At 42.3% G+C, this 25,787-nt stretch overlaps 3 protein-coding genes across 3 annotated transcripts; all 3 read right to left on the minus strand.

Moving 5' to 3' along the window:
• Window positions 1-1,050: 1,050 nt before the first annotated feature.
• st3gal5 (ST3 beta-galactoside alpha-2,3-sialyltransferase 5) lies at window positions 1,051-9,861 on the minus strand. Its single transcript, XM_028960302.1, has 6 exons — window positions 9,594-9,861; window positions 8,492-8,609; window positions 4,592-4,935; window positions 3,701-3,887; window positions 3,471-3,629; window positions 1,051-1,996 (listed from the first exon to the last, which is right to left on the minus strand). Exons 1-6 carry the CDS (start codon window positions 9,680-9,682, stop codon window positions 1,739-1,741), a joined length of 1,155 nt encoding a protein of 384 aa, XP_028816135.1. The 5' UTR covers window positions 9,683-9,861; the 3' UTR covers window positions 1,051-1,738.
• Window positions 9,862-12,807: 2,946 nt separating this feature from the next.
• On the minus strand, window positions 12,808-18,652 carry LOC114768376 (cysteine-rich and transmembrane domain-containing protein 1-like). Its single transcript, XM_028960621.1, has 3 exons — window positions 18,495-18,652; window positions 14,340-14,593; window positions 12,808-13,839 (listed from the first exon to the last, which is right to left on the minus strand). The coding sequence occupies exons 2-3, from the start codon at window positions 14,572-14,574 to the stop codon at window positions 13,736-13,738; spliced, it is 339 nt and encodes a 112-aa protein (XP_028816454.1). The 5' UTR covers window positions 14,575-14,593; window positions 18,495-18,652; the 3' UTR covers window positions 12,808-13,735.
• A 4,134-nt stretch (window positions 18,653-22,786) lies between these two features.
• On the minus strand, window positions 22,787-24,715 carry eif4ebp3l (eukaryotic translation initiation factor 4E binding protein 3, like). The gene is made up of 3 exons (XM_028959798.1): window positions 24,368-24,715; window positions 23,528-23,698; window positions 22,787-23,379 (listed from the first exon to the last, which is right to left on the minus strand). The coding sequence occupies exons 1-3, from the start codon at window positions 24,498-24,500 to the stop codon at window positions 23,348-23,350; spliced, it is 336 nt and encodes a 111-aa protein (XP_028815631.1). The 5' UTR covers window positions 24,501-24,715; the 3' UTR covers window positions 22,787-23,347.
• Window positions 24,716-25,787: the final 1,072 nt, after the last annotated feature.

The following is a 25,787-nucleotide window of genomic DNA, read 5'->3' on the forward strand; positions in this document are numbered from 1 at the left end:
CCTCACAGATTCTTTCATTGATGGTTCTCACAGGGGTTCAAACCCCACTTACTACCATTGTGTCCCAGAGCGAGACAATTAACCCTTAAAGTCTCCAGGAGGGATTGTCCCTGTCACTACTGATTGTAAGTCGCTCTGGATAAGTCAACCAAATTAAGTAAATATCTCTGCAATGTTGCCAAATTATGTGGCGGCGTCCCTGCATTATCGGAGAGAGTCTGAGACATTCACACCCCAAATCCTCAAATAACATTTTAAAAACTGAATTGCTGAGGGGGGAGATGAAACGATTGATGCAGCCAATGTAGATGTAGAGGAGGATTTTAAATTGAAAATCATCTGTGATGTCACTCAAAAACATGAGGACGGGCAGAGCTGCACGTAGAAGGGCCCCAAAGGGATTGTTTTTTTTGATGACCAGTGGCATTTTTTTTATGAAAACTGAAATACAGGCACCTTATCAAGCCTGTGATCCTTATACTTCTTCCTCTAGTGAATTAAAAACTTTTTTTAGTTCTCTTTTTTTGGAGTGGAGCTGACAGCTGCTGTGTTTCAGTGGTGACATGCCATGACCAGCCATAGCATTAGCACCACTGACACTTTGAATATATCAAACGTAGCAAGCGAATATTTTGATGAGCTAGAATCAGAAACAGTGGCCAAGTATACGGAGTCAATCTGGACCAAATTGTGACGGCTAAATGGCCGGACGGCAGTCTGTCCAGAACTGCAGCTCTTGTGTGGGATGCATGTCTGTCACCGAAAAAGCCTATTCAGTGGGGACAGCATTCCCGGATGTCGTCTTTCAGATGAATAATGCATCCTGCCACAATGCCAAAATGGTTTGAGGAACACAACCTGCACAAGAAGAATGGATGTCCATTCTAATCCAGCATGTACATCACAACTTCAAAGTCTTACCGTACAGCAAATTTTGATTTACTCTGAAATTAGTCTAATAAATAAGGTAACCCAGCCACTGGAGATATGTGACAGTCCCAAGCTGGCATAAACAGGAGCATCCAAAGGAAGGAAGAGGAGTCTAATACATCTGGTCATTAATGCATGTAGGGCTGCAGTTTATTTATGTATTCAGTGCTATATGCAAATATGTTAGTACATTTTGATGACGAAATATGGCACATAAGTCCCCCCTTCCCACATATAATTTAGTTTATTGGTTTGCGTCCATGGAACGCCCAGCAGACTTTCAGAATAATGTTATTTTCTGTCATATTGCACAAGTCCCAAGTCACCTCTGAATTAAAAAATGTCACAATATCCACATGCGGACAGGTAGCAAAACTAATTTTTTCTTATACGGCCGGAAAAAAAAAAACTTAGCTATATTGAAATAATGTGTATTTTCTTTTACATCGAACAGGTGTCAATAAAATCTTTTAAAAGATTTTATCTGGACAGCAGCAACTGGACAATGCATATATAATATATTTTAAAAAGCATCTTAAAAAAATAAAAAAAAAATCACAATACTGGAATAAAATGCCTTAACTAAAACAAAACTAAAAAAATAAGACATTAACAGCAGCAAGACAAGGCATTTGGGAATTAACTGCAAGTGACCTTTAGATGCAACAGTCCTTCATTAAGTGGGACGATAGCACGTAGCACATGCTTTTTTTGTGTGTGGAAAAAGTTCAGCTTCCGCTGCATGCGTAAAACGTGTAGAGTCTGAATAAATGAATTCTGAATAAAAATGGAATCTGGAATGAATCCATCAGCTGGTGCAGAAGCTGCAGTGCAGGCCGCCTGTGAGGTCTGAGATGGTTCCGTCAGCCACCAGTCTCTGCAGGAAGGCCCTCTCTCGGTCCACGTTGTGCATCTCCTCCGCTAGCATAGCCGTCATTGGCAGGCTGTCGTAATAATGCAGTGGCGCCTCCTTCTGGCTCATGTTGTAGCCAAAACCGGCCAGGCTGACCTCATCGCATAGGTAGGTGGCCAGGTTGAGTGCGGAGATGCCCAATGTTGGCACATTCTGTGAATAGAAGAACATATGTGTTCTAAAAATAAAATTTTTATTCTCAGTAAATGTTTTTTCCTTCATATAAGCAGGTTAACTATGGAGTAATCAAATTCCCATGTACAAGTCTACTACTGGAGAACAGAGATTTCTATAAAAAATATAGATTTTGGGAAGAGAAACTATCTACTACCAGCAAATAAAGAACCTGAGATCATTTCAACCCCCCCCTCCTGGTAACACAGACACTAGAGAGTAAAATGGAGTAAAGGGAAATAAACAAATGCAAATACTGTCATGAGAGCGTAGTCCAGGTTGCTAAATTAGAAAGCTGCTCTGACTTTGGCTCGAGGGGCAAATATCATTTGTCAATCTCCAACCAGGGACTCCAACCAAGTGGTCATACCATACAGTCCCTCCAGGATTCCAAAATGTTTATTTTTAATACGCAAATTTTAATTAAGTAAATTTTAATTTGCATGTATGTATGTGTGTGTGTGTGTATATATATATATATATATATATTTTTGCACACGCACTAAACAAGCTAGGACCAGCCCTGGTCATTTCCGTGCACGCTGTCAGTACCCAATCACAATCGCGGAACCGACCGGGAGAGTGGTGGCCTAGCGGGTAAGGAAGCACCCTTGTAATTGGAAGGTTGCCGATCCACCAAGGTGCCACTGTGTAAAGCACCGTCCCCACACACTGCTCCCCGGGCACCTCACCAAGGGTGATGGGTTAAATACAGAGGACACAATTCGTTGTGTCACCATGGGCTGTGAACCATGTGCTTTTCACAATGACAATAACTTCCCTTTCAAATGGTATGGAGTGGGAACTGAAACGGGCCAGAAGTGCACAGCGACCTATGGATTACTGACGGATTGAAGGCTTATTTCATTTTATTTACTGTGTCTGCAGTATTTTTAAGACCTTTAAAGAATTACCAGTCATTTTAATGATATTTAAGGCCTTAGGAACTCAAATTTTAAGAAATCACAGAAACCCTGCTGTCCGCCCTGTGCTCACGCCCAAAACTAATGGCTCGTGCTGCAATAGGCGTGGTTTCGTGCAGGTGATGCGACTTTGTGAGGAGCGGATATTACTGCGGTAGGTCAGTGGGATCTAAATTCTCTCATGCTGGCCGAATTTATATCATATACCGTTTATACCACGTTTAAATCTAAATGGTTTACTTCCTGTTTACATCCTTTCTGGTACCTTTTACCATGGCTGCATTAGAACAGACCAGACCGTGGAGAACAAACAGACTATACAGTCAAAGTGAATTACAAGCTTGGTTACAATTTTTGTAGATAAAACCACAAAACACTCCCAACCATTATAGAAATATAATATAATGGTTTGTGAAATACTCATTTGATTTTGTTTATCACCAGAAAACTCATTTGTACTGGAATTCCGAATCTCCTACTGGACCAGTTCTACATGAGAAGAACATGAGTATGAGAACGCTTTTCCAGACCTGGTCCCAGCCCCAGAAGCGGAATTTTGGGGTGGAATACTGCAGCATGTCCATGGCAACCTCCCTGATAATCTCAGGATTAAGAACCTGGAACTGGGATGGTTTGATGGGGATCTCATCTGGCACCTTCTGCCAGAAGAAGAGCCAATCCCACAGGGACTGCAGAGAAAGGGAACAGATCAGTTATTGGGCCTTATAGACAAGACAAACATTCCATCCTCAGCACTCACCACTTTCTGTCTAGTTATCATGGCCTTGAGCCAGTGGAAGTCGACAGACTTGTAGATCACAGCCACAAACAGCAGCGTGGGCTCATGATCCTCCCAGACCTTCGGGCTGCCCTCAGGGTAGCTCATCCGGATGCTGGTGTGGTTCCCAACGTCTTTACTGAAGTTCTGCAGCGGGCCGCTGTTCAGTCTGCAAACCATCAATTCTGCTTAAAACCATTTAATGCACCTCAGCAGCAAAGCGACAATAAATTCATGCACATGGTCTTTTTATAAACACTTGGGACATAAAAGAAGGACACACCTTCTCATTCAATGCGTTTTCAATGTGATTCTCACTGAAGGCATCAAAACTATGAATGAACACATGTGGAGTTATGTACTTAACAAAAAGTGGAGACCCGGCCTCCACAGTCACCGGACCTGAACCCAATACAGATGGTTTGGGGTGAGCTGTTGGAAAACCATTTCAGGTGACGACCTCTTGAAGCTCATCGAGAGAATGCCAAGAGTGTGCAAAGCAGTAATCAGAGCAAAGAAACTAGAATATAAAACATGTTTTCAGTTAGTTCACCTTTTTTTGTTAAGTACGTAACTCCACGTGTTCATTCATAGTTTTGATGCCTTCAGTGAGAATCTACCAACGTAAATGGTCATAAAAATAAAGAAAACACATGAATGGGAAGGTGTGTTCAAACTTTTGGCATGCACACACACACACAAAACTGCTTTATCAAAGCAGAACTTGCTGGACTGGCTTATAGAAATGAAAGAAATCTTTATTTTTTTGAAAAAATAAATAAAATAAAAATCACCTGTTATTGTCTACATGAATTTTTTTTGTTAATAAATGTGTTACAATGCCCCGTCCTACAACATTTTATACATTTATACCTGATCACTATGTCAAACTCATCAATGAGGGAGCCCAGTTCCAGTCCCCGCAAAATCCCTCCATTGCCGACAACCACGCACTTCCGGCACACGTCCGCGCTGCGCTGATGCTGCTGGCTCGGGCCGCTGGGAAGGAGGCTGAGGACTTCCATGAGTTTCCCGTGGAGGTCGAGGAAACCGAACGGGGGCGGATATTGGAAGACCGTGTCGGGTAGGTGCACATCCCTCCATAAAAAGGGGCCCGTTACAGAAGAGGAGGTGCGAAGCCGCGCCCTGATTTCTTGGCGTGCGAACGACGGTCTGCATTCTCTGGCCAATATATTTCGACTGTAGGCATGCGCCAACTAGCAGGAAGGGACAAAACATCTCTATTAGTCACAATTCTGTACAATCCCATTACATAGAGATGAGAAATTAACATGATACATAACCTGGAAATTAAGAAAAACATAAAAACGGTAGGAAGTTTCCACTTTGGCAAGGCTACTGACAGGTCCCTGTCATTCATTACCATCAGCGCCTGGAAGCCTGTCGAGATAAAGCTCTAATACAGCATAATAAGACACTGGGAGGGTGGCTAGAAAATAAATGACAGAAATTTACATGGAAGCTTTCTGGTTTTGCATTTAGGTCTACCAAATATCGCTCTTCATTAGGGCTGCAACAACGAATCGATAAAAATCGATTACTAAAAGAGTTGGCAATGAATTTCCTAATCGATTCGTTATGTCGCGCGACGCGGAGACGTTTGATTATTAAAAAAAAAATAAAAAAATTTATTTGAGCGCGGAGTGAACACACTCTGTCTCTCTCACGCACAGATGCTAGCAAAGTTTGTCGCCTCATAGACAGCGCGGAGCAAAAATTGAAAAAAACAAGCGGAGGTAGAGGACAGATACATGGCGGAGGCAGAGAAATCTGCCTGAAAATATGCAAAAGTGACACAGCACGGCACGGGAGCACCACGGCAATGATCCAGCACCTGAAACGCAAACATGTTGGAGTGTTTGAGGAGGAAGAAGGGAGTTCAGCAGCAGGGGAAGTCACTACAGAATCCTACTTTTGTTCCATTTTGAAGTGAGGAACGTAATGTCCCTGGTGCTGGTGTTTAACTGCGGAGAACTAGACTGGGACTTACAGCGCCACCTACAGGTGTGGAGGGGGGATGAAACAGCGTTCGGACTGTTCACTGTGTCTCCACGTGGACGACTCGCCTATTGTGTCCCTGAGCAAGACACTTAACCCTAAGTTGCTCCAGGGGGACTGTCCTGTAACTACTGATTGTAAGTTGCTCTGGATAAGGGCGTCTGATAAATGCTGTAAATGTAAATGTTTACCTGTCATCCAGCTTGACAGGCAAGTTAGCGTTAGCTTGTTAATAACAGTAGAAAAGCAGGGGTGCTATAGTTACTTAGCATTAAAAGACTAAAGACATGTTTTTATTCACTAGCCTTTTTTGGACCATTCATTCTTCAATCTGTTGTCATGTATAGCTACACTGCAAAAAAAGCTTTTCTTACCTAGTAATTCTGTCTCGTTTCCAGTACAAATATCTAAAAAATCTTAAATCAAGATTACTAGACAAGAAAAATGGCATGAGAAGATTAAGTGATGCTTAAAACTTCTGTTTGAGATTATATCTCATTAAGATTAGTTTTCTTACCCCATTGGCAGATAATTTTGCTTGTTTTAAACAATCACTTAATTTTGAGATGTTTTATCAGAAAACAAGACATCATTTCTTTTGCTATTTCATGTGCCTAGTAAATGTATCTTGATTTAAGATTTTTTAGAGATATGGACTGAAATCAGTACAAAACTACTAAGTTAGAAAAGCATTTTTTGCAGTGTGTGTGTCTGTGTGAGAGTTTGTGAGTGTGTGCATCTGCAGTGTAGTGTAGAGAACAAGTTCTGACATTGAAACAAATCCTGTTAAATTTTTATTTTTTTATAAATTATTTATCGTTCTGGCAGCTCAGGTGGCACTTTATTTAAAAAAAAAAAAGTCTATATTTGGCAGATGTAAAGCATACATGTGTATGTTTTTGTGTTAGTCAATTTTTATTTTATTATTATTATAACAGCTCAAGGAGCAACATGTTTGTGCACTTTCTAAAGATTTTGGTTCTGTTTTTGAATAAAGGGTTGGAAATGAATGCTTTTCTTGTTTTTTTTTTTTTTATCAGATTCTACGATTAATCACAAACATAATCGACAGGTTAATCGATTATTAAAATAATCGTTAGTTGCAGCCCTACTCTTCATACATTTACCTTACTATTTAGCTGACATATTACGTTGTGAATGAATGGCTGCATCATTATTGACAATATAAGTACAGGCTGGGTTAAGGATTAATGCTGATCTTGTCATGTTAGGAAAGAGAAAATCAAATAAGAATTGTGTTTTATAGATGAACTTAAAACGACAGCCTCCAGTGACAGTGATTTACTCTGAAAATCAAAGTAATTGAGTTTAATGGGAACATCCCATCACTATGGGTTGAAAAAGCACATGATATTTTAACTCCAACATTTGGCGGCATACTAAACAATCAAAGTTAAAACTTCCCATTGATACAAACTAGTGCTGCACGATTAATCTAATCACAATCGTAATCGTGATGTCAGTCTGTGCGATTACATGAACGATTTAAATGTGTTTGGTCACATGACTTTCGATTCGGTTCAATGGAGACCTCAGATTCGTGACTCACATAGACATATGGGTACACATACGTCAATGTCGCCGCCATATTGCGATAGGCTGGGCTCTGGAGTCCATGTCTATGGAGAGATGTGCATAAAATGCCTCAATCTAGCTTGGGGCTGTACAAACCGCTGTACGCTCCAAACCAGATCCCGGGGGATTACATTTCATAGGTAAGGCAGGACAATTGTTTTGAATATATTTGGCCATTATAAAATCCCGTTTTATAATGGCCAAATATAATCAAAACAGTTGTTTAGCCTTACCAGGGTTTGTCGTTCAACAGTAATGTTTTTTAAAGTAAAGACATTTTTTATTATTATTTAATTTTGTAGAATATTGTATGAAAGCACTGGGCATTTCAAGTTGTTATAAGTAGTTTGTATGTTTCACTTTGAAATTAAACATTTCACTATTAGTTATTTGTATGCGACTTTTCATTGATATACAAGCAAGTGCCCTTTATCATATCGCAATAGCATATCGCAATATTGATCTCAATAATTGCAATATGTCTTTTTCCCAAAATCGTGCAGCCCTAGTACAAACTTCTCTCTTTAAGGTGGATAAGTTTCATTCTGCATCCACAGAACTTGTATCAAAGCAAGGGACCACAAATGATCCTCCAAGATGGTTTCACCTCACTCCTGCCTTGAATAGGTTCGGTGAGTGATGCATGATGAAACGTCTCTACCTTAAAGAAAGAAGTCCAGTTGCCATGACTCAACTTTCAGACAACTTCACCTGGATGACTGAGAATCTTCACAATGTCCCCTTTAAGCTCACAATAAAATTAAACTATTGGACAATTAAGCATCAGTTTTGCGAAAAAGAGACGTGTGTAGTTATAACACTACAGCACGGTGGGATTTTGTGAACTTTTTCATTTACGGCATTTATCAGACGCCCTTATCCAGAGCGACTTACAATCAGTAGTTACAGGGACAGTCCCCCTGGAGACACTCAGGGACACGATGGTAGTAAGTGGGATTTCAACCTGGGTCTTCTGGTTCATAGGCGAGTGTGTTACCCACTAGGCTACTACCACCCACGTCCAGGTTTCTGGTCTTGGAGCATTCACTGAATTCCGAGATCGTTTTTGGAAATATTTCTGTCGTTAGTGCCACACGCATTTATGATGTTGAGAAAGCAACACTCTTTATCATTCAGGTCACCCCCGAATCAGCTTACCTCTCGATATTTAGGGTCCACATGATACACGGCAGGGTTTTGTTCCACGTAAAAGAATGCGTTTCTCAGAAGCCCAAGCGAGATTAGCACCAGCACCACAAGGGCCATGAAAAACAGCCTGCAGAAAGACATCAAACCATCATTCATGGTTATAAAATCTCGCGACAACGATATATTATAATAGCATCAATTGTTCACAACACAGATTACAGAAGATTCCTCATTTCTTCCGATACTGATCGGTTGAAAAAAAGGCGTAGAGCGCGTCTGTGGTGGCTTCATACTGTATACAGTATCTCACAAAAGTAAATACACCCCTCACATTCTTGTAAATGTTTCATAAAACGTTTCCCTGGGACAAAATTGAAGACGTGCCACTTGTACAGCTTGTATAACGGCGTACACATGCTGATCCTTCAAAATACCAAAAAAAAAAAAAAAAAAAAAAAGAGAACAGAGACAAGCAGTAAAGTGACAGAGGGACACAGACACAAGCAAACTAACAGACACGACGGAACCTTTTTAATAACCTTTGGCTTAATAATTGCTTTCATTCTATTGAAACTAAATGACGACGACTCTGAGCAAATCTGGATTGTATGTGGTGTGCCGCTGGGTTCAGAGTTTGGACCACCACCTTTTTCTACGTCCATGTTTTATTTTATCACTTCGGGTGACTAGTCCTTAAAAATTCCTTCATTTTCAAGCCACGCATCTTGTAAATTACACTTGTGTAGGGACACACAAAGATCACTGGGAACAAAGATGTGTGAACACACATCAGATTTGGGCTACTGCGCTAGATCTTATTAACTAAATTCCCTGACCTGGCACCCAAATGATCGAATTCCCTGTGAGGAAATTCCATGATATTCCAGAAATACCACGATGCAATTCATCTGTAAGCATGGAGCATCTCAGCAATGCTGTAAACGGCTACATCGCGAACCCCAAGACCGCACCAGGACGGCCAGGGGCTTCTTTAGAAGCGCAGTCCGGAGAATTCTGCACCCCGACATTTTCCGGCGACCATCCCGTTCATGTCCAGCGCTTCTTGTATTAAACAGCTCCTTCCAGGCCTAACTAGCGCACCGGGACCCACCGGAGGCTGCAGCAGGGTGTCCGCCGCTTCGGCATGCTGTGTGGGACCGCCGCGGAACACAGCCCACCCCGCGCGGCCACGCTCTTCATGGCACCGCGCCGATCGGCCTGTTTAAAGGGAAGCGAGAGGGACGGGGAGCGGGGCTACGCCGCTCCGAGAAAAGCCGTGCTCCATACCTTCCAACCCGCACGCCCCCCTCCCCCGGGCCGATCCCACCCTGCGCACGGCCGGAGTCCGCGGAAACCCCTTCCGGGGTCATTGATCCGGCTTTTTCTCGGAGTCGTCGTCGTCGCGGGATTTCTCGTTGACGCGCGCCCCCTACCGGAGCAGTGTGGGAGCGGCAAGCCAGGCGGGGTCACGTTAATAAAGCAAACAAAAAAATCGACAGAAAATTGAAACAAAAATGACAAATGAGATGTTTTTAAGTTATTTACTTTTTACAATATCAATATTTACAAAGGTCTTTGATCATCCTCAAAGTTCTTTTATTTCATGCTGATGTCATTGTCACTGTCATGACTGTGAATTATGGAAGATTTTGCACATAAAATAATTATATACATCCAAACCAAGAAGCATTTGAATTGCATGGCTGGCCATAAATCTGTATTCAAATGTGTTTAAATGCATTTACAACCAAGGACAGTAATTTCCCCAATCATAATGTAAATGCCCGCAGCAGTCTTCGTCGCAGCTCCTTCCGGTGTTTGTCTGCACCCATGAGGCAGCATTTTAGCCATTGGTTGTTGTCTTGTTAAGCTGTTTCATGATCCTATTTTATAGCACATCTGTGTATTATACTGCATGGCTGCGCTTGCTTATGATAAGTAGAAATTATCTGTGTTAGTCTAAAGTGCAAGTTGTTTTATTACAGTTGCCTTTCTCATTTACATTACATTTACATTTACATTTACATTTACGGCATTTGGAAGACGCCCTTATCCAGAGCAACTTACAACGTGCTTTCAAGTTACCATCGATGAAGAGATCAATTCCGGTTCACTAGGACCCCAACTATGAATACATCTATTTTATTCACTCTGTTGTAGATTCTGTACACAAGTTCGACAATAAGAAAATTACAATTTAATCTAAATATTCTTTAAAGAGGAAGGTCTTGAGCTGCCGTTTGAAGGTGCTCAGTGACCGAGCTGTTCTGACCTCGAGGGGAAGTTCATTCCACCACCGAGGGGCCAAGACAGAGAAGAGTCTAGATGAGCGTCTTCCTTTTACCTTCAGCTATGGAGGGACCAGGCAAGCAGTACTGGAGGCTCGGAGTATACGAGGTGCAGTGTGAGGTGTAATAAGGGCTGTGAGGTAGGATGGTGCTACTCCATGTTTGGCTTTGCAGGCCAGCATCAGTATTTTGAATCTGATGCGTGCAGCTACTGGGAGCCAGTGGAGGGAACGTAGAAGAGGGGTGGTGTGGGAGAATTTGGGAAGGTTGAAGATTAGTCGTGCTGCTGCATTTTGTATTAGTTGTAGAGGTCGGATGGTACATCGTGGTAGACCAGCTAGAAGGGAGTTACAGTAGTCCAGTCATGAGATTACTAAGGACTGAACCAGTAGTTGGGTGGCCTGGGTTGACAGATAAGGGCGGATCCGTCTGATATTGTAGAGAAGGAATCTACATGAGCGGGAAAGATTGCTGATGTGAGTTGAGAAGGAGAGTTGGTTGTCTATTGTTCTGCCAAGGTTGCGGGCTGTTGCAGAAAGAGAGAGCTGCGAGTTGTCTAGGTAAATAGTAAGATCCTGATGTGGTGAAGAATCTGCTGGAATGAATATTAGTTCAGTTTTGGTGGGATTGAGTTGGAGGTGATAGGCTGCCATCCAAGATGAGATGTCGGTTAGACATCTCGTCTTACTCCCATAGTGAATCAACATGAAAGGGTCAGCATTTACTCTGGGACACGGCATGGGGAAGCATGAGTAGTGTTAAATCCATGTAAAAATCCAAATCCATGGCATCCTGTCTACTTTTACCAACAGTCTGTAAAAGTCGGGGGACTGAGGAGACAGGATTCTAGTTGCTCAACTTTCCCATGTCTTCTGTGGTGTATTTTATGTTTTATGATGCATCGAATGGTTTCAGTAGGTGAAAGATCTTTGACAAAGCCAAGGTGCCCACAACATATATGCACCATAAATGCTGCCGTTGGAGCATTGTCCTGATAAGATGCTGGACTGCGCAGATGCCATGACGTCTCTTTACAAATTTTGACTTGTCGGACCGCAAAACCGTTTTCCAATTTAAATGGTAGTAGACTTTGGCTCTTCTTTGCATAGCTGGCAATTGTGGCCAACACAGCTACCTGTTTTCTGGACATATTCCCAAGTCCATTTAGTGATTTCCATTAAAGAATAGTGCCAATTTGCGATGCAGGGCCGAAGATCATGGATGTCCAGTATGGTCTTGTCCAGAGGAAGCTCCTCTGATTCTATTATGCACTGCAGATGATTATACAGTACAGGCCAAAAGTTTGGACACACATTCTCATTCAATGTGTTTTCTTCATTTTTATGACCAATAACGTTGGTAGATTCTCACTGAAGGCATCAAAACTATGAATGAACACATGTGGAGTTATGTACTTAACAAAATAGGTGAAATAAGTGAAAACATGTATTATATTCTAGTTTCTTTGCTCTGACTCCTGCTTTGAACACTCTTGGCATTCTCTCAATGAGCTTCAAGAGGTCGTCACCTGAAATGGTTGTCCAACAGTCTTGAAGGAGTTCCCAGAGGTGTTTAACACTTCTTGGCCCCTTTACCTTTACTCTGCGATCCAGCCCACCCCAAACCATCTGGATTGGGGTTCAGGTCCGGTGACTGTGGAGACCAGGTCTCCACTTTTTGTTAAGTACGTAACTCCACATGTGTTCATTCATAGTTTTGATCTACCAATGTCATGAAAATAAAGAAAACCCACTGAATGAGAAAATGTGTACTGTATATTCAACCTCTTTAAAATTTGATTGATCTGCTACTTCTCAACAAAGTATTAGTACACAAATTAAGACTACTACACTACTACCAAAAAATGAGATCTCATGGCCTATAAATGATCTGAAAAAAGCATGTTACAATTTCACTGAACAAAGAATGCACCACGTATGAGGACTATTTTTTAAAGTTTATTTTGTTTTAAGCCAAGGCAATTCTTTTGGAATCAATTGTCATTTTAAGTGAAAAACAATATCAAGAAATAGGGCATAAAAAAAAAAAACTGGAATTCACACTAATTTAGTACAACAATACAAAAATATATCAGAACAGTGAACAGCATGCAGGTTTACTAACTGTGTGTACATTCAGATTAATAAATAGTTTAAAAGTCTAAGGCCCCATCCACATGAAAATAATTTTCTCTAAAACAGGTTTTCTTTAAAAAAAAAAAAAAAAAAAACATCATTCACACAAAGCGTTATCTGAAATGTTGTCGTCCACAGAGAGAGGTGGAGAACATCCAGAACGCTGTTTAATCCCCCCCCCTCCTCCACACCTGCACATACGCGCTGTAACTCCCTGCTTGTTCATCACTTTGTGTCAAGTTCTCCTGTGTTCAAAGATGATGTGAACTGGATGACTGGGCGCCCAAACCTCGGCCGGTGCTGGTTTGATGTTCTGGGATCACCTGCTTCTGCCTTCCCGGGGCGTCCCTGGCGAGTTACGTGACACTAATACGTCAGCATCCACACGGAGATGCGGAAAAGAGGATTTCACTCTTGAACCATTTTCAGAAAATAACCGTTCTGGTGCCCTGAAACGGCGTCTCCATGTGGACGCAAGGCCAGATCGAATAGACGTTTTGCAGTTTCAGAGAAAAACGTGTCTGTGTGGACAGGGCCTAAGGCCTATAAAAGGCCTTACCCTCTGTGCAGTCATTCGTCTTCAAGTGCTGAAAACCGTGCATGTGGCTGGTGCATTTCTTATATCACTTTTTTTTTTGTAAATAGTAGTATGCTGGGAAAAGCACAATTCTGTGGGTCTATTTTACTTTATTTACAAATTGGAATAAAAAGACATAACCTCAGACATTCAGAGTCTCACAGAAGACCATGTAATGACAAGCATTGAGTATTTTTGGTGTAAAGGGTCAGCATTTACTGTGGGTTGCGGCATGGGGAAAGGTACGAAGGCTCTATGTCAGCATGTCCCACAGGCAGCAGCAACACAGCGCAGTCCAGCAAGCAGTGAGGCAGGAGTCTCCGGCATCATTCTGTCTTCGGTCCTCAACAATGTAAACTGAGCAGGGGAAGGGGGGCAGAAATCTTAGTACAATTGCCCAAACAGTCAGAACTTTATTGCAAATTAACGCAATTTGACCATTTGTTCACAGTAGATGTTGCTACGAGGTTATCTTTGTTGGAACAAACCAAAAATAAATTATATATCAACAGAATGTGAAGAAATAGAATGTAAACAATGGTTTTGCGTTGTTTTCATTTAACATACTAACCAGCTAGCACTGCAAGACCACTGTAAGACCTCTGACCTCAAAAACCATATTTTGTACTAATTATGAGATATTCATATATAACTAACCTTAATATTGTACTAGATGACAAAAGTCAACATGCTTCAACTGTACAATGGTAATATCACACCATCCAGCCTGAGTAGAGATCTGCTCGGTACAGCCATCTCTTGCTAGGCCGCCCTAACATGCTACATCAGAGGTACATGTGTGGCATGGGCAAAGAGAACGATACAATATGATTCCATTACCGCACAGTTCTTTTTACCTGTGTTTTTAGGACCTTCCCCATACACTGGGCCCGGCTGAGGAGCATTCTGCCAGCCATATGGCTGCTGAGGGTATGGCTGTCCAGGGGCTGGATAAGGGCCTGCAGGTCCTGGGGGGTAGTTGGGATATCCTGCATTGGGACCACCGGGATACCCCTGTGGAGGCGGCCCCTGGGGAGCATACCCTGGGTTGGGTCCTGGGCCATAATATGGAGGGGGCTGCTCAAAATTCATCTGTATTTTTCAAATCCAACTGTAGAAATAAGGTCATTGTTGTATGTTATTGTTGTATATAATAAATAATAATACAAGTAACAAATTCTTAGCATTAAAGCATGCAGTAATTTAGATTATTGAGACAGGATCCTGAGATGGGTTATCTGAATTGGCATTAAAACTTTGTATGGGGAGAGTTTCTGGCTATGATGAATTTCCCCATCCGTGTCATATCATACCCAATAAAGGAATGAAACAAAAAGCAGATGCATTAAAAGGTGTTGATTTACTTCAATGTTTAAGTATTAAAAATCACAACAGTTAATCAGATCACAGGGCTTGCAATCTGTAATTTTGATTTGAGAACCGGGATACGTTGAGATCACACTACAATTGAGCTAAACAAAGAAATAACAACATGCAGTACTTATAAAAGCAAGAAACAGTAATCAATAACGATCATTTTCTCAAATACAGTGTCTTTGGAAGTTCGTCTAGAGTAAAAACTGACTTCAGGTAAATTATTGCTAATTTGAGATAAGGTTATAACGTCATGTGAGGTGCTTAGCAACTGCGGGGGAAAAAATGTGACTCATTGAACAGGAACTTGATTTCAAGAGAACTATGAATGAAAGGAAATCGGGCGACATGAAAAGTACACAGTTAAAAGAAAAAAAAAAAACCATTTAAATAAAACTTCCATAATGTAATTGTGACACGAGTATCTGGTTTTAAATGTACAGTGGTAGCCTTTAGAGTACAGCGTGGACTTACCTGTAGGTTACATTTATCAAAGGGCAGTAGACTTAGATAAGATTATTATACAAATAACCACACCTATCCGAATTCAATTACTTATCTGTGAGATTTATATGTTTACACATTCCAGATATTTAAAGAACAGAAAGTATGAATATGACATATGATTTTTTTTTTTTATTAATGAACGACACAAAATATGTTTTTTTAATTAATATAGTGTAAAAGTTAAGTAATGATTGAATACAGCAAAATTCAAGGTCTTATGACTATTCATAGCTATTCTGGCCTTAAAGATGCCAAATGTAAGACTATGCAATCAGTCCAATATTTCACCATAAATCTACCAGGAAGGAAATTAAAAAATATTACGATGGAAAACGTAGAGGTGTAAGGAAAGGGGGAGCTTCCTATAAAATAATAAATCTCACGGCAGCATTAGTGGGACTGAGAGTGGATTTGAGGCTATAGTAACTGAACACCGCTTCTGGTTCAGCAATAGGACCCACAGAGAAAAAAAATAATTAAAATTAAAAAAAAAAAACTAGGCTAAACCCAAATTATTAAAATATATAATGAACACTTTTGCTTCAACCACTGTAGTTTATATTCCCACATAACATATCTTTAAATAAATGCTGCCAATGCGCCAGCCATTGATACAGACTGGTTTAGGCTAGGGATGTGTGGATCGATCCTAAATATCAATACCAAGTTTGTATCAGTATTGGATCGATCATAAATAAGTAAACACGCCGGAAGAAATACCACTCCTCACACATCAACCTGACATCACATCAAGGGGCGGACCCAGTCTGTTTGGCGTGCCGGGCGAGCGCCAACCTCGACCCCCCAGTAGACAAACACCCACCAACCCCTCCACGGTTTCGGAGACACACATTTTTTAGTTCGATTGTCCAATCACATTTAGCTTTTGTATGAAGTATCAGTATTGCCGATGCCAACCTGATTTTTACTTGGTATCTGACTGAAAAGGAAGTCGGTGGTATCGCACATCCCTACCGTAGGGCTGCCACTTTGGGCACCACACTGGTCTGAGCATAGAGAGATGCTCTACGTTATTCATTAACTATATTTTTATATACCGTAACCAAGACATGGAACGAGTGCATACAGGGAGTCCTGTGATGTTTAGAAGTTTAGAAGCTGAAGATTAATGGACTGTGCCTTACATGCAAATCATGGTTTTTCCACCGTGGAGTTAAGTGCATGAAAGTAGATGGAAATCCAACACATTTGTAGACCAGACACCCGGCACAATTACGAGTGAGAACCTTGGCATGAATAAAAAGGCATTTTTACACAGACATTGACGTACGTCTGAGCATAGGTGGGTAGTGAACACAAACACACCCACCCACACTCCTAATTTCATCCAGTCATTAATTTACCTACAATTTACCTACATGCAAAAAGTGGAACGGGGGGTGGGGGTGGCTACACGGCATTTCCCGGCAGCTTCAGCTGTGCCCTGTCTCACCAGCACCAGCTAATGTCCGATCGATCAATATCCATTATGCTCCACATACTGAAAAAAAAAAACAACCACGCCGCCACACGGGGTCACAGCACACCCACACCCTCTGCACCTCATCGATTTATTATTGCAGCTTTACTTTTGCCTTAACTTTACAGCGTTTTATACGACGCGCACACATTTCGGGGTTAGACGGGTTGGTTCAGTGTAGATACCTCGGGTGTTGGGGGAGGTCCTCCCTAAGAGCACTTCCTGTCAGGCAGCAGTCGGGGTTGAGGGCCGAAGGGGCCTAAATGCAGGAGGGACCTGTTTCGGCTGGACCATTCCTGCTACATTCCCCGGGGAGGTTTGGGGTTTGCCTGGCTGATGTCTGCATGTATGTTGTAATTAGTGTTCACTGTGTTCCCCTTCTTGTGCCGTTTGGTTTGGCCAAGTCAATTTCAAATATTCCCTTTGTTTCTTTGGGTGGGGGTCGGTCAATTGTGTTTAGTCTGTCTGTTTGGGTAGTAAAACCCGGCCACGTGATCTGGAAATCCAATATCCTTTTACCTGACACACCTATATGATGATATACCAGTGCACAGAACAGCCATCAAGGTGAGTTACCAAAAATAGGTAAGAAATTATTTGAAAGCTATGTTTCATATCATAAACAATGCTATGCAAAGGGAGGTAATCATTTCAGAGCATTTTAAAAATTAACATTCAAATGTAACTTCAAGTTTATTGTTTACAGGACACTGGAAGAGACACGTACCCGGGCACAGGTTCATTTGTTCCTGCACCATGTTACTTTAATAATCATCCAAACAGGAAGTGGATCTATCACCCGATTTTAACACCGCCATACAGGAAACGACGTAGTACTTTCTGACGGCCTCTTCTCAACTATTGTGCTTCCAACGACCTTTGGAGTTCACGTCTCAGACATTCATCCCGATGAATTTCATTGGGAAACATCCCAACACCAACCGCGAGAGCACTACGGTCACAGTGATGTAACGGGTAAAACCCCGAGGCCCAATTAGTAGCCATAACATGTGCATTCCTGAGGGGTTTAAAACACACACACACACACACACACACACACACTACAAGAAATTCTTGCCTTGGTCTCTCACATGTGAAAAACACAAAATGTAAAGTATGCTGAATACACAATGGGTTCAACTGCAAATATACAGTAGTATTTTGTTCCAGGAAAGCATCTGTGTTGATAATAAATTATTAAATGTTGAACAGGGAGAGAAAAAGAACTATATAAATATATATTTCTTCAGAGTTCTGTTAAACTATATTCCTGTTAACATATAATTTATAAAGCTGTAAAACGGCCATAAAAGCCATCTTATCATGACTTATCATAGAACACATCATTAGAGGAGAGAATAATCAGTCATATATTGCAGAATTTGATCATTACTAAATGATGTAAGCAGGAGCTCTGGGGAGAGAAGGATGTGACTTTGATTCATTAGCGTCCAAAATGCGCACTGCGTTTTAATAGCACAACAGCTTTAAGATTCATACACTCTGTTGTGTGGATTTCGATTTTAAACTGCAAAATCAGGAGCCCGTGGCGACGGTCCCCACATCATGATGGGACGGGGCGGTCCGACTCGGCGCGAACATACAAAGAAATAAACAAGCAAACAGGGCGGATACATAATAATCTACTAACCTTAAAAATAAAATGGACTCTTCTGCGGTCTGCGACGTTGGCGGCGACGTCCGGAGGCTGAAACTGCGGCGCATCTGATGATGATGTTAAAGCGCAATGACGTCACAGGCTCCGCCAATGACACGAGCCACGGCTCGCCTCCTTTTGGATAAGAAGCACTTTCCAAACATCACTTAATACATCATCCATTACAGGCTGATTCATAGTTCCATCCAGCAACAATACAATACAATACAATACAATGCAATATAATATAAAATAATATAATATGATATAATATAATGTAATATAATATAATATATACACTGACATCTTGCGTGTATCCTGCACAAAAAACACACATCTATCCAAGGCAGGGCGTTCAAAAGTGACGGCTCAGTACCGTGGCAGCTAGGAAACAAGTAGGGACTGGACTCTGAACTGTGGCGGTGTGACGGTAAAATCACAGAAAGGATCCTATCACATCTGGAGTAATGTTTCCAGAGGTAATGCTTGTCCGTACGTTTTTCAAACCCACAAGGTCCCGCTGCTGTCACTGTGTCCTTGAGCATGCTGTGCCACGAGAACTGTCCCAGTAAGTAGCAAATTAAAGCTCATAATATCACGTCACATGCCCTCGCATGTGAAAGTTCACAGTCAGCGTGGCTTTAGTGTCTGCACAAAATAAAGACAACATGATAGGGATGAGGATGTGGGCCTGGTACGTACACGGTCAACACTCTAAAGGGTGAATTTTTTGAAATGATGTACACCGCTCCAGCGCGGCGTCACGGCCTATAATAGGGATGTGAGCGGCTGTGTGGACCTGCCCTTTAAATAAACACTCTAATGGGTAGACTTGCAAACATTGACTCCAGCCAGCCATGGCTCAGTGATAACAGCCGCAGTGGAACATGATTTTTCAGACAGCAGAGCACTAAGGATTCCTTTCTTGAATCCTTATTCCTTTCTTGACAGTTATTGGGATTTAACAGGTTTAACGCACAGTTGCAGCTCAGAAAAACATTTGAATAATCGGAAAATGTGAAATATCAGATTAATGTTTTGATTAATTACAGCAAAACATCTCAACCCTTTATTTCTTGTACTTTTGATGCTTGTGGCTTATGGATAATGAAATTCCAAAATTCTTTGCACTCAACCTTGGTTGGGGGTCCTTTTGCATGAACTACAGCATTAAAGCTGTGTGGCATGGAGGCGACCAGCCTGTGGCAATACTGAGGTGTACTGGAAGCCCAGGTTGCTTTCCGCCTTCAGGTCATCTGCATTGTTGGGTGTGGTGCCTCTCATCTTCCTCCTGACAACACCCAGGAGAAGTGAAAAGTGAAAGTCATTGTGAAACACTGCAGCACAGCACAGATGCACACAACGGAATATGTCCTCTGCTTTTAACCATCACCCTTGTTGATCAGTGGGCAGCCATGACAGGCGTCAGGGGAGCAGTGTGTGGGGATGGTGCTTTGCTCAGAGGCACCTTGGGAGCTTCTGATTACGGGTCTGTTTCCTTACCCTCTAGGCCACCACTGCCCCACTGCCCCGATCAACACCATGGGCATTGAACCAGCTTGTGGTACCTTTCGCAGTCCTGCTGAAATGAAATCAGAATCTCAGTAGAGCTTTTCAGCATAAGGCATCAACAAATATTAAAATGTCCTACAGAAAACACAGAGGACCAACACCAGCAGAGGACATGGCACACCTAAACATCACTGACTCCAAAAAATATGGATTTTGTGGCTCTCCCCTCCTCTTCCAGACTCTCGGACCTTGATTTCATCTGAAAAAAGGACCACTGGACCAATGAGCAACAATGCAGTTCTTCTTCTGCCCAGCCCAGGTGAGACACCCCTAACGTTGTCCATGTTTCAGGAGTGGCTTGACATCAGGAATGCAACATGTTCTCAAGGCCGCGGTTATCCCTGCAGCTGGTGCACCTTTGCAGCATTTATCAGATGCCCTTATTCAGAGCGACTTACAGTAGTGACAGTGACAGTCCCCCTGGAGCAATTTAGGGTTAAGTGTCTTGATCAGGGACACAATTGTAGTAAGCAGGATTTGAACCTGGGTTTTCTGGTTCATAGGCAAGTGTGACTGGATACAGCACAGATCTTCTTTAGCAGTGACCTTTTGTGGCTTATCTACATTGTGGAGGGTGGCTTCTGGGCTGGGTGGTTCAATGGGATCCAATGTAAGTAATCCAATGGGAACAGATAGGTTCAAATCTCGAAAAAAAATGGGTTGTTGAAATGGAAAAGAGAGATTCTGAAATCAGATCAGATCACCTAATACAGTTTTAATCTGGATCAGACCTTCACTTTGTGTTGGTCAAAAGTTTGTGTGAATTTCGATACATTTTATACAAAAAATAATATTCCTGTTCCCAAAAAAAGGGTGGATTCAGTCTGAATTTCAGGCACCAAATTAAGTCAAAAGCATTTTTGTTGATGAAATATTTATTTATATTACATATTACAATATTATGTCAGTATACCTTTCAGAATAGCAATATCTGTGCAACATTTCAAAATTTCAAAGCTCAAAACAAAAAGATCTTCTGTCCATTGTATTTTGTTGGAAATATTATTCTGTTGAGAATCTGGCTGTATAAAAAAATGAAGAGTGAAACACGAGTAGGATTTGTGGTCTGCCCGTTGTTCTTTACATAGCCAGTAGGCTACACTGTGGGTTCCCTTTAAAACCAGGATCTGGTAATCCTGGAATTTCTGTTTTCTGTATGGTGATCCGGTCTCGTGTTGCTTTGAGAAAAAAATTATAAAAGCAAACTGAATTACCACATCCTGGATGGCAAAACAAGGGATTTCAAAATCCAGATCATTTTTACACAGATTTAAAAAAGAAAATCTCCCCATGGTTTGTTTTCCGAATGACTTGCAAAAAGGATCGCTGGACCAACAAGCAACAAGTCCAGCTCTTCTTCTACCCAGCACAGCACACACAACGGCCACAAAAGATGCCCGGGGAGCAGCATGTGGGGGATGGTACCTTGCTCAGTGGCACTGGATTCGAACCAGCAACCTTCTGATTATGGGTCTGTTTCCTTACGGCCTCCACTGCCCACTAGCGTTGCTTTGGCTGTATTATTTCTAGCAGGACAATGCAAAACCCGAAACTGCAGCGATTACAGCAGCATGGCTATATGTGAGAAGAGACCATCTGCTGAACTGGCCTGCCTGCGGTGCAGATCTTTCACCTATGGGGAACATTTCCTGCGTGGTGCCTGGCTCATGCTACCTCAATATTACGTCATTGTACATAACTGAACCCCAGTAACCTGCATGTGGCATTCTCCTGATAAAATTTGACTGAACATCCCAGGGAAATCCAGTGCTGACCAGAGGAGGATGGGTTCCCCTCACTGAGCCTTGTTTCTCCCCGAGGTTTCTTCCTTTTTCAGGCAGTGTTTACTTGCCACTGTTGTCTCTGGCTTGCCCACTAGGGGCCTTGAACTCTTTGTGACAAAATACATTGTAAAAATCTGTCTAAATAAAATTTGACTGATTGAACATCAAACAAAAAATACATCAGCAATAAACACAAACTCTTCAGCAGCTGAAAACCTATACCACACAAGAAGGGAACCATATTTCACATTAGCTTGAGTAAAATGTCACAGTTTTTTACATTTCTCTGTGTTCTGTTTGTGAATTAAATATTGGCTCATGTGATTTGTTGTCTTTTATTGATCATTTTATTTCAACCTAAAGAACATTCAAATGTTTCTGGAAGTTGTGATGTTTCACACAGGGTGATGGGTTAAATTCAGAGGACAAATTTGCTGTGTATCACATGTGACAATCACTTCACTTTTCACTTTTTTACTTTTGAAATATACATGTACAGATGCTACAGAAGCCTAAAGTTACAAAATGTCTAACTTTAAACGGATTTTGATTTTCTCACTGAAAACAGCGCACAACACGAGCGTTCGTGTTTTTGTCTGTTTGGGTCCTCTAGTAAAGTTAGTGAAATGTCACGGACATTCCTCTTGACTCCTTATCCAATGAGCACTTCCAATTGGACTACATGCCTGTCCATTGCGGCACAACAGCTGTGGGGCAACCGTGTCACCATAGCAAAGTGTCCGGACCACGAGGCTGGGGTACAAAAATAGCCCACCAGTTCTCAGAGGAGTGGGAGGGTATTTTCCTCGCCACGTTGACCCAGATTCAGAAAGCATGTTAAACTTCCTACTTTTGCACAATTGCATTGCATCCTTTGGCCCAGAACATTTTCAGACTGTCTGCTGCCCCGGGAAATAACCAAACAACCAAAAAGGCACAAAATATTTTATTCCGTAATGTTGATGTTTTCAATGATACGGAACTATGGAAATTAGATGCCAGCTCATAATAAGCTAAAGTACAAATGGTACTGTACAGCATGCTTTTCTATACTTGGCAAAAGTGTATCAGGATCCATATTTAGGAATTTCAACTAAATAAAACTAATTATGCTACCAAAGGACAACTTTTACTAGATCCCTGTTAGCTGCAGAAATCCTCAGAATAAAAAGCATGCATAATGCATAAAGGTTGTGTCGAAGTGGAGCGCGCTGCATGTCTGCAGTTGCCTCACATTCAACTGCTGCTTTACATCCTTTCACTGGCAAATGTCATTATAAAAAGGGAAAAAATAAAGTACAAAAAGAGAGGCTTATAAATTCAGCCCAGCAGTCCTCATGTTTCTTTTCTAATTTATAAAATAAGTAAGCAACACATTCTCTGTTGCTCCCCTTGCACGTGCTTGTTCAATGATTTCTATTAAAAGTATTGATCCAGAGAACTAAACATGGCACGTCACAATGCAGCGCTCCACAGGAGGCCACGGTCTGCTCAGATGTCCATCTCAAACTGGTTCTCATCGGCTGTAGAGTAAAACAAAAGAAATGGTCCCATGGGTCTCACTTATTTTTAACATGTGAACGATCAAAACATTATGCAGCACTGAATTTATTCATTTATGTATTATAAAGCACATGGCATATATATATATATTTTTTTTCTTTTTTATACCAGCCAAGTCTTTCTCCTCCTCGAGTTCTTTAAGCTCCTCTAGCTTAGACAGGGGGTGGAGGGCAGGGACGGTCACTCCAGGAATCTGGGGCAAACAGCAAGGGGGGGTGCGAGCGATAGGCGAATTTCTACAGTCCAGTAGGAACTTCCTGTCATAGATGATGCGGGTTCCTAGTAAAGGGGGGTTAAATGAAGAAATATCAGATCCAACTTGTCACCCACTCTTCTGAGCAGCTTTTAGTATAAATTCTACATTTCTTCAATGAAACTCAAAGCCAGAGGTCCTCGGTGAGAAAATATTCACGACTGTAAATAGTAAAAGACAGTAAATAATCTAAGACAGAATTAAAGGCATTTTTGAAATGGGCGCCCACCCCCCCCAGATGAATATATAAGCGGACCCAACCCTGGAGTGCCACGCCTACCGGACACATGCCAGAAATAACCTTGGTCTGCAGAGCTCGGGTTCTGAACCCCTTTTGGCACCAGAGGTTCAGTTCTAGGAATCAGGGCTGCAGAGGAGGTGGGAGCAGCCAGAAGCTCCATTGCAAAAAGCCAGAATTCCCATTCCTAGAAAGGGAGGAGCAACAGCAGCAACAGCAGCAGCAGCAGAAGCTCCCGATCTCCTCCTGGCAGGGACGGAATGTTCTGGCTAATTCCCGAACTGCGGAGAAGCAGCAGCAGCAGCAGCGGCCACAAAGTCGGCGCAGAGGAACGTTTTACTCCTCACGCCCTCCACGCAAATCTCAGAAAGCCCCTTTCCCCCGAAACAAAAGCGCCAGGCGGTTCGGGGCGGAGACCGCGGAGGCTCCGGGCGGGTCAGGCGGCGACGCCGCTTACCTCCCGGGGTGGTGGAGAACAGCGTCCCCCCGGGCGTCTGGCTGTAGCAGTCCGGCAGCTGGGACCAGTCCTTCAGCTGCAGGACCCGGGTGGGGATGGGGCAGCTTTTACTTTGCGTCATTTTGTCTGACATGCTGCCTGTTGCTGTTCTGTTGTTGTTTTTTTTAACCAAAACTAAAAGAAAGCTCTGACGAGGCAAACGTTGGAACTACACAATAAAGAACTAAAAAAAGCGATAAATTAAGAAAGAAACAATAAAAAAAAAAGCGTCCTTTTTAATGGATAGTTGTCACATCCAGCAGCGAGCTTGAATCTGGTCTGTTGGTCGTGGGTCCGCCACGTGCGCGTGCGTTTTATAACTCCAGGTCACGTGACCCGCAGCAACGCCCACGCGGCGGACGCGCGCATTCGCGCGTCAACTTCCGACAGAGACGAACAAAAAAACACGGAACGCGCACCGCGTCCGCACCAGAGAGGTCAAACCAAAAGAAGGGGTCTTCAAACGAAGGCGTTTCGCTTTCATTTGTCAATTCCTACTGGAATATGGGAGAGTCGCTATTTTAAGCTGTTCGTTGTCATGTGTCCTCTGCTTTTAACCAACACCCTTGGTGAGCAGTGGGCAGCCATGACAGGACGGTGCTTTGCTCAGTGCAAATCGGGATTCGAACCGGCGGGGCCGCTTCCTTAACCACTAGGCCACCACTGCCCACCACTGATGATGAGCTGATACTACCTGTCCCTCCCCTGAGGAGTCGTCAGTGTCGTTCGCCCCTATTCTGTTGGATTGATCCCCCTTTTTAGATGTTTTGATGCAGGAAGGTGTGAATTAGACTGAACTCCAAACCTGCAGATACCCAAACTCCAAAACCCAAACCTGGGCCTTTGTTAAATCAACAAAGAAATCTGGGAAAGACGTCGCAGCAAAAAATAGAAAGAACAGAAGCATTGTCATCCCATATACGGCAGGAGTCTCAGAGAAACTGAGAAGGAAACAACTACCCAAGCGCATAGCACAACACTTTTTCTGGTCAAGACTCCACCTACACCTCAAGGACAAGAGAAAAAGGACCCCACTCAAACTCAACTCAAAAAGGGGATCAGTCAAACACAGCAGGGACAAGCGACACTGACTTACAGTTACAGCTTACACTCCCATATTCCAGTTAGTATCGACAAAGCTCCTGGGATGAGAAGCGAAATGCCTTCAAGGAACTAAAGAAGTCCAGTTGCCTTCATTTCAGCCCCTTTTTTGGATTACCATGACCTGGATGACTGAGAACCTTCACCAGAATGGAAAGTTGCACAGATAGTTCAAAGTGTGCTTACAATTCAAACACAAAAACCTCCACAAACATACTAGATCTTGAACAGTATATTTGTTTTCTGTCTTCATAGATGACTCAAGAAGATTAGTCTATAC

The sequence above is a fragment of the Denticeps clupeoides genome, chromosome 18, assembly GCF_900700375.1.
Source record: "Denticeps clupeoides chromosome 18, fDenClu1.1, whole genome shotgun sequence".
Lineage (NCBI taxonomy): Eukaryota > Metazoa > Chordata > Actinopteri > Clupeiformes > Denticipitidae > Denticeps > Denticeps clupeoides.

Excerpts from the sequence above, each read along its gene's own strand:
- LOC114768376 (XM_028960621.1), bottom strand. The coding sequence starts at position 14,574 with ATGAATTTTGAGCAGCCCCCTCCATATTATGGCCCAGGACCCAACCCA. Across the intron at positions 13,840-14,339 it reads GGAAGGTCCTAAAAACACAG|TTTACATTGTTGAGGACCGA; the intron begins GTAAAAAGAACT and ends TCCCCTGCTCAG.
- eif4ebp3l (XM_028959798.1), bottom strand. The coding sequence starts at position 24,500 with ATGTCAGACAAAATGACGCAAAGTAAAAGCTGCCCCATCCCCACCCGG. Across the intron at positions 23,699-24,367 it reads GTTCTCCACCACCCCGGGAG|GAACCCGCATCATCTATGAC; the intron begins GTAAGCGGCGTC and ends CCCCTTTACTAG. Across the intron at positions 23,380-23,527 it reads GGAGGAGAAAGACTTGGCTG|CCGATGAGAACCAGTTTGAG; the intron begins GTATAAAAAAGA and ends TTTACTCTACAG.
- st3gal5 (XM_028960302.1), bottom strand. The coding sequence starts at position 9,682 with ATGAAGAGCGTGGCCGCGCGGGGTGGGCTGTGTTCCGCGGCGGTCCCA. Across the intron at positions 4,936-8,491 it reads TGGACCCTAAATATCGAGAG|TTGGCGCATGCCTACAGTCG; the intron begins GTAAGCTGATTC and ends CCTTCCTGCTAG. Across the intron at positions 1,997-3,470 it reads GCTTCTGGGGCTGGGACCAG|AATGTGCCAACATTGGGCAT; the intron begins GTCTGGAAAAGC and ends TTCTATTCACAG.